The sequence below is a fragment of the Mastomys coucha genome, unplaced genomic scaffold (assembly GCF_008632895.1).
Source record: "Mastomys coucha isolate ucsf_1 unplaced genomic scaffold, UCSF_Mcou_1 pScaffold6, whole genome shotgun sequence".
Lineage (NCBI taxonomy): Eukaryota > Metazoa > Chordata > Mammalia > Rodentia > Muridae > Mastomys > Mastomys coucha.
In genome coordinates this window covers 122,811,324-122,819,016 of record NW_022196912.1, presented here as the reverse complement: position 1 = coordinate 122,819,016, position 7,693 = coordinate 122,811,324, and the positions used below count along the sequence as shown (strand labels likewise).

The window sequence follows — 7,693 nt, the reverse complement described above, 5'->3', positions numbered from 1 at the left end:
AAAAAAAAAAGAAACAAAACAAGACAAACAAACACCCCAGTCAACCAACCAAAACCCACAGAGCACACACTTACTGACTGGGTGCCACCAGTCACTCAGCAAATGCCTTCACTAACACAGACCTTGCTCGATGACATGGCTTCTCACCCCATTTTATAGCCAAGTCACTGAAGCTCAGCAGCCATCAGGAGCAGCCTAACTTCTGGCCACCCACCCAGGGGCAGGGTCTCAGTTGCCAGTTAGTGCCAGATCTTGATGTCTCCTCCCCAGGAGCAGGTCCCAAGGACAGAAGGCAGCACAGGATGGTAGGTGGTTCCAAGGCAGGCCTGCGTGTGCCCTTGTAGTGTGCACGCCCGGCTGGCAGTGCGGAAACTGAACATCAAAACCCGGCCATCAGCGCTGCCTGTCACCAACAGGTCACCACATGGGGAGCACTCGCAGCCCACTGCATAGCCTTCCACCTGAGGAGACAGACAGACAGACCGAGCAGGTTACCACACTGCAGAGGGCGAGCTGAGGACAAGCTGCTGAGCACAGGCTTGGCTTTATATCTAGTGACCCTGAGGTCAAAAGCTGAGCTCCTGCTGTATCCCTGTACCATGGTGGTATGACTGGTGTCCCAAGCCCCAGTAGTCCTGTCAGATCTGTGACCCATGGGCTACAGGTCTCCAGTAAAGTTATGAATGCTCAGCGCAAACTGCAAACTTAATAAAACAGTACGAGTATGTAGCTTGACTGTACAGCCTCGAGTGTGATCTTCATGGATGGCAGCCCCAGGCTACAGTGTCCTGGGAATGGGACCCAGGTGCGGCAGTTTCTGCAGACCTGGGTTCTGGTACCACATAGTGAGTGACTCTCTAGCCTCTTCCAGCTCAGCCAAGTAGGCATCACACAGAGAAATGGCTCCAAGTCTATCCTCCCCTGCCCCTGCTCCCACTGCCATGACACATGAGCTGGCATGCTCTCCTACCCTGTGGCTGGGCACTAGATGTGTCCACATAGCCAGCAGTCATCACTTGAGCAGCAGAGTACCCGGGGGGATCCATGGGCCCTGGCTGGAAACTTTGGGGTCAATGGTCAGCATTTGACCTTGGTAGCAAAGATGGAGGTACCTTGTGACCTTCATAGCGTCTCCGTCTGCTCATCCGATACGGCCACACGGAGGAGAAGAGAGCCAGGTAGTTGCCATTGGTTTGCGCCAGGAACACAGGCTCCCTTGGATGCAAGGCGAGGCTGGGGCAGGTGTACCTCTCCTAAGGAAGCAGGACCATGGAGGGGTGAAGGCTACCACTGGGGACTTTTGCCTCCCACAGATCCCCTGCTCTTGGGGCTTTGTCCACTTCTCCTGGGCGTTGGCTTAGGAGTCTGTGTGGGCGGCTGCTGCTGTAACAAGCTACCGGACACTCGGGAGCTACAAACAACACTACTACTTTATCCTGCTGCTCTGCGGCCTGAGGTAGATCCCAGTGGGCTAACCAGGGTGTCGACACAAGACGTCCCTTCTGCAGGGCATGGAGGGGTCCTCATTCCTTTACCCCTTTCCATTTTGTAGAGTCATCTGTGAGCCTGCGGCAAACTGAAATATGTTGTGTGTGTGTGTGTGTGTGACATATATGGAACATAACCAAAAGGCAGTGACAGCGAGCACAAACGGTGATGGCAGTGGTGACCATTACCGTGGTTGTGATGGAGATGGTGGTGGAGTTGGTGGTGGTGACCATGGTGATGGATGGTGACATGGTGGTAGGATAGAGGTGGTGATCACAGCAATGGTGAGGTTGGTAGCAATGATGGTGTTGAGCTGGTCCCAACAATTCTACTGTCACGAGGACTCTCTGTGCCCGACACTGTGCTCGATCTTTATAAGCCTTCTCTCTTCTCTACTTCTTAGTACTCCATGAGGTGCTATTATCAAAGCCATGGGTGGCTGGACCAGAAAGGGCAGTCAACAGAAGCTGTCACCATGTGAAACAGCCCTGGACCTCACCTATGACTACCCCTGTCCTAGATACTTCAAATAGATGATCTTCCCTTCCCCCCAGACAAGAAAGGAGTCAGGACCCCAACCCAGGGCTGCAGGAATATCCCTGTGGCTGACATGCAGAACGATTGAACCCAGGGCTCCTCACATGGAAGATCTGGTTGGAGATCTTGGCAGCGGTCCGGAAATCCCAGGCAATAATGGTCCGGTCAGCAGAGTCCCGAGTGGATGCGTCAGTACTGCTAAGGAACTCAGAGCCTTCGTGGAGGAAGAGGATGTCCAGGGTCTGCTGGATGGTGGCCTTGTAGCCCTTTACCACCTGTAAGAGTAGACACTAGTCACCATGGTGGGCATGGGGAAGGTGCCCACCCAGGGAGAGCTGAGGGGTGTTATGGAGTAGCCAGGACGGGTGGGGCCCGATTCTGGGCTGTACATGCTCCATGCAGCCCTGGCACAGATGGTTTCCTGTGACTTTCCAACCTCACCAGGCCATAGCTGTTACTCTTGGGAACCAGTGGCCTCTCAGATGCAAGCTGACCTGCAGGTTATGCCCACCCATCTCTGTCAGTATGTGAGCAGGGCCAATGAGATGCAGTTGTTTACTGGGCTGATGGGGTCCCTCGACAGCAGCCGTACACAGTGAACTCACATTAGGGATGGGGCTCCCACCTTGCCTTCAGTACCTAAGGAGTATAGCACCATCCAGCAATAATGATGTCATTCCTCTGAGAGAGCCTGAACATGTCACAGCTACAAAGCCTGGACTACTGTTTCTGGATGAGTAACAGTGACACAGGGAATAAGCATTCTTAGGACTCAAGTCTCATAATGTAGTTTACATTTAGTTTTTGTTTTTGTTTTCTGGAACTTGCTCTCTAGACCAGGCTGTCCTTGAACTCACAGAGATCCACCTGCCTCTGCCTCCCGAGTACCTATTAAAGACCTGTGCCATGATCACCCAGCAGAACGCATTTGATTTTTAAAGATATGCTTTATTTTCTGAGGATCATGACCAGTATCGCACAGCCTCCTCTCCTAAACAAGGGGAACCAAGCCCTGCTGCTGCCTTCAGTGTGTCAGACCCAGCTCCTGCTCTGACATGCCTAGATTGGTAGGAGCAGGGCCCAGCACAAGAACGCAGAGCACCCCCTTCATTGACCAAGCTCTCACATGGCACGGCGTGGCATGATGCCAAATGCAATGCTGAGCTGACCACCCACCCCCTGCTGACTGGCGGAGAAGCACAGCCAGGACTCCAGCCAGCCCACTGGCACTGGGCACCGGGTTATCAGCTCCCTGGGCGCCACCATGTGGCTACAGCAGGCACACAGTTCTGGGGTCATCCATTCTGCTGGCTACCAAATGATCAACAGTCACACTACAGGGTGAGGCCAAGCCTCGCCCATCCCAGCTGCTTTCCTTGGAGCTCACGACTGGGTTATCTGCTGGTCAGTTCCTGCCTCTGTAAGTTACTAGGGGCAAACATGGGCAGCAAATGACTTGGCCTCTTCACAAGTAGGCTTCTACTGAAGTGACATCAGACCCACCTCCCCCAAGCCCTGAAGAGGAGAGGCCAGCCCTGCAGAGCCATGAAGGCAGGACAGGGCAACAGTCTGCCCCTCACAGATGCTTCTAGGAGCTGTCTGCTTTCTTGTGTGTCATCCCCCGAGACCAGGAATCATAGGCACAGGTTCACAAGGTAGTAGGAAGGAGCTCTCGGTAGTCAGGACCTACACTGCTGCTGAGATACACCCCAGCTAGGTGTGAAGCTGCGGCAGGACCTAAGACCTGGGGAGGACAGGACAGATTGAGCCCCCAACATCTGCCCCACAAGCTTATACAACACCCAGTGTTCAAGCACAGTGTTGGCCACTGCCGCCTTTGCAGCTTTCTGGTGGGCAGAGGGGTCAGCAAGTAAGCTGAGGCCTCCCCTTGGCTCTGGGGGTCTTCACTGCCCCTGTTCGTCCCTAAGAAGATCAATCCCACCACCCTTAAACCCTTTCTCCCCTGTCCATGGGACTCTGTAGCCATGCTGACACATGCTCGCCCTTCTCTATCTCCATCGACCGCAGGCCAGGTTGCCGGGCATTGAGAGCTAACTAGGAAGAAGTTACTAGAGTGACTCCAGAGGGAGAAACAGGCCACGTCTCACCTCTAGACACACCTGTGCAGGTGGCTCGGATCCTTCTCCCTGGTGAATCAGTGTAGAGCCATCCAGGTCACAGATGACAGCAGTTAGTGGGCACCATGTGTGCCCTGGGATATGTGTGGCCTTAACAGCACATCCTCCTTGGGTTAGGCCAGGGAATGATGGCGGCACCTTGGGGGCTCTTCCTGTATTTTCTGAGTCAGGACAACAGCCCAGAAAGACATACCTAGGGGCCATCAGCCACCCACGTCAGAACTACCTGTACCCTCCACCTTCCAAGTAAACTTACCAGAACAAAAGGCACACATCTTCTCAGAATGGCTACAAATAGCCCAGTTCATTAGGGCATCATAAAAGCAAATGGCTGGTGTGTTCTAGATGAGCCCTGCCAATGAGGCACAGCTGTGGGCAGGAAGCTGGCCTTCTGAGTGCTCATCACCAAACGTGACAGACTTTCCTTCCCACTGTGACATGCCCTGCAGGCTGGTGAGTTTTACGGCAACCTTGATTATTACCCTGGCAGCTGGCACACCCTACCTCAGGACTGGAGCCAACGAGATCCTCCACTGGCAACCACAGGCCCACTAGAAAAGCCTGGCCTTGGGGAAGTAGACGACAGCTTGTGTCGTACGTAGCTGGGGAATGGAGACCACCTGTGGACAATCAACCTGGAGTCTACTGGACTGTTAATGCGGACCAAGGCACAGCTTCGTCTCTTTTGGACCCTGGTTCTCTCAGATCGAATGGGCTGTTACAGTGAGGTTCTGGCCATGGCCCAGGTCTCCGCTCCCAGACTGTTCCATTTCCCTGATAATAGGCATATGGGCTTCTTCAAGTGTGAGAATGTGACAGTCTATACATGCCAGCTCTACAGCATGGGTAGGGCTTGTCTCTAAGGCTGAGTCAGTCACAGAGCTTTGAGAACGACCATTAAAGTGTCTACAGACATTAGAGAAGCAACAAAACTTTGCAATAATAAAGCAAAGGAAAACATATAAATCAGAGAAGCCAACATGGCTGGACTCCTTTGTGGGCCAGGCCTTGGGGTACTTCCCAGCCACAGTGCTACAGTTAGTTGGGCTGACCAAGTGACGAGTAACTAACACAGCTCACTCACAGGCAGAAAATGAGCAGATAAATAACGAACGAGTAAAGGGCAGCCACGTGGGAGGGGCATTTGGGAAGGGCGTTAGATGCAAAGGTTACCCTCTGCAATGGCAGCAGCTTCTGAGACAAGGCGAGAAAGCCTGAGCTCCACGGAAGCCGGTGAGAGGACGCAGCTCATCAACAGGGAAATGGCTTCGACCTTGCTCATAACAAGAGCAATTTAAGCAAACGTAAATGTCATCCCTTGCCTAGTAAATGAGCAAACTCCCAGAGTCTGACAGCACCTCTGTTGGGTGGTGTCAGGGTGTTGGACAGCTGTAAGCTGCTGGCAGAGATGCACAGGCTCAGTAAGGAGGGGCAGGGCAACCCCAGGCAACACTACAGATGTGCTGGCTCCCTGCAACCCACAGCCCACACCACACCCAACAACTGGTTGTAGAGCTGCATGGGCGGGCAGAACGCCAAGATGTCAGCATGATGTCAAAGACAGTGAAGAACTGGAAAGAGCCCAGCGTACACCACGAAGAGCATAGTGAGGACATAGGTGGAACCATGCCTGTCTCGACACCAGGGAGCCCTATCTTGCAAAAGCCAACTCGGGGCCCTATGTTCAGAGCCCTGCTGCAGAGGTGGAGAGAGAATGAGCAGAGGGTAATGGAGAAGTGTGTGCACCAGGGTTTAAGTCATTAGGAACAGTCGGCTGTGGTGGTAGACATGTTCAAATCTTAGCACTCAGGGGGCGGGGGGGAGGACAAGGCAAGAGAGTCTGAAGTTCAAAGTCATCCTTAGCCACAAAGCAGGCAACACTTAAGATCCCATTTAATAAAAATAAATAAATAAATAAATAAAAAGATCCCATTTAATAAGCATACAATAGAAATTTAAGCTTAAAATAAAAATAAGTATATTTTACCAGCAGAGGAAGGGAAGGGCAGAGTGAGAGAGAAAGGGTTGCCAGGAGGATTTGATTATTTCTCTGGGGGCTGGAGAGTTGGCTTAGTGGTTAGAATACTTATTGCTCTTCCTGAGGATCTGGGCTCCATGCTCAGCTTTCGTATCCCTCTCATTAGCATCCATGTCAGCTCACAGCCTCCTAGAACTACAGCTCCAGGGAATCCAACATGCCCTTCTGGCCTCCCTGGCTACCTACACACATGTGGCTGGCATACATGCATACATACAAACATACATACATACATACATACATACATACATACACACTTACACACATTTTAATAAAAATCCTTTTTAAAAAAGATCTTACTTTGCAGATTTCACCCATGAATAAGGATCACTGATGACAGTTTAGGTTCCATGACCCATGTATAGTCACTGAGTCACTGTTACAGTATGTGCCTCTGTGTGTGTGTGTGTGTGTGTCTGTGTGTGTCTGTGTGTGTGTGCATATTAGAGTTGATTACAGGCATAAAACCCACGTTTAGCCCAGGGGCCATGTAAAAACAGGTCATAGGCCAGATGGGGCTGTATGCTCTGGTTGCCAACCCTTTCTCTAGACTCATGGACATATTTTATTAAATTAAATTATACTACAAAATTAACTTAAAAAGCAATTTTTAAAATGTGAAGGCGTAATTAAACAAATCAAATTAACCAAGTATTGATTTGGTAGGTTAACCGCATAAATAGGATTGCTTTTAAGAGAGTTTAAAGCACGATAATTTAATGCCAGCTCCTTAGTTGAATACATGTTATTAATGGAAAATCAGCAATCTGGTTGTAGTCCTAAGTGGATATACATTGTGAACAATAACAACAACAGCAACAAAAACCTTACAAGAAGGTTAGAGTACTTCCCAGCCATCGATTGCTAATACCAAAAAGAAAAATGCCACGGTAAATGCAAATAAAATTTTCCCAGAAAAAAAAGTTTAAAATAAACACGCAGTGAGAGAACAAAGCCTGCAAGCTTGCATTTGAACCGGGAGTCAGGAGAGATGATGTATTCTGTCTTAACAACAAAAACACTGCTGGCCGCGAGGTGGGTGGATGATTTCTAAGATGAAAGACAGCCTGATCTGCAGAGCTGGTCCCAGGACATCTACAGCTACACAGAAACCTGTCTCAAAGAACCGACCAACCAAACAAACAAGCAATACTGCCCAACTCTGTCCACAGAGGGCAGAGGACACTGAATGCTACCAGAGAGCTGGCTGTGGCCCCTAAACCCAGTGAGGCTCCCCAGAATGGCACTGGTGAGAGTCCAGGACTTTAAGGATTGTCGTAACTGTGGCAGACATCTGGTGACAGTATGTCACACAGTACCGGTGGCATACATGACACTGCAGAGGAGATCTACTCAGGCCATGGAAATATCTCAGCATGTATAGCGTATGTGGGTGTGTGTGGGGGGGTGGAAATCACTGCACAACATTAACATGAAATGCAGTATACCAAGCCCAGAAGGATCCCTTCCACTTGCCTACCATCTAGGTATT

General features: G+C 50.8%; 1 protein-coding gene across 6 annotated transcripts in view; it reads right to left on the bottom strand.

Moving 5' to 3' along the window:
* Positions 1-136: 136 nt before the first annotated feature.
* The window catches only part of Wdr25 (WD repeat domain 25), a 137,490-nt gene continuing 129,933 nt past the window's right edge, over positions 137-7,693 (bottom strand). For 5 of the 6 annotated variants that reach the window (XM_031355282.1, XM_031355284.1, XM_031355283.1 and 2 more), the window contains 3 exons: positions 2,130-2,300; positions 1,113-1,253; positions 137-461 (listed from right to left, as the gene is read on the bottom strand). In XM_031355282.1, the coding sequence (XP_031211142.1) occupies positions 240-461; positions 1,113-1,253; positions 2,130-2,300 (534 nt within the window). In that variant the 3' untranslated portion in view covers positions 137-239. Of the gene's footprint in view, positions 462-1,112; positions 1,254-1,355; positions 1,928-2,129; positions 2,301-7,693 lie in introns of those variants that run through there. The other variant, XM_031355285.1, reaches the window with a different exon arrangement.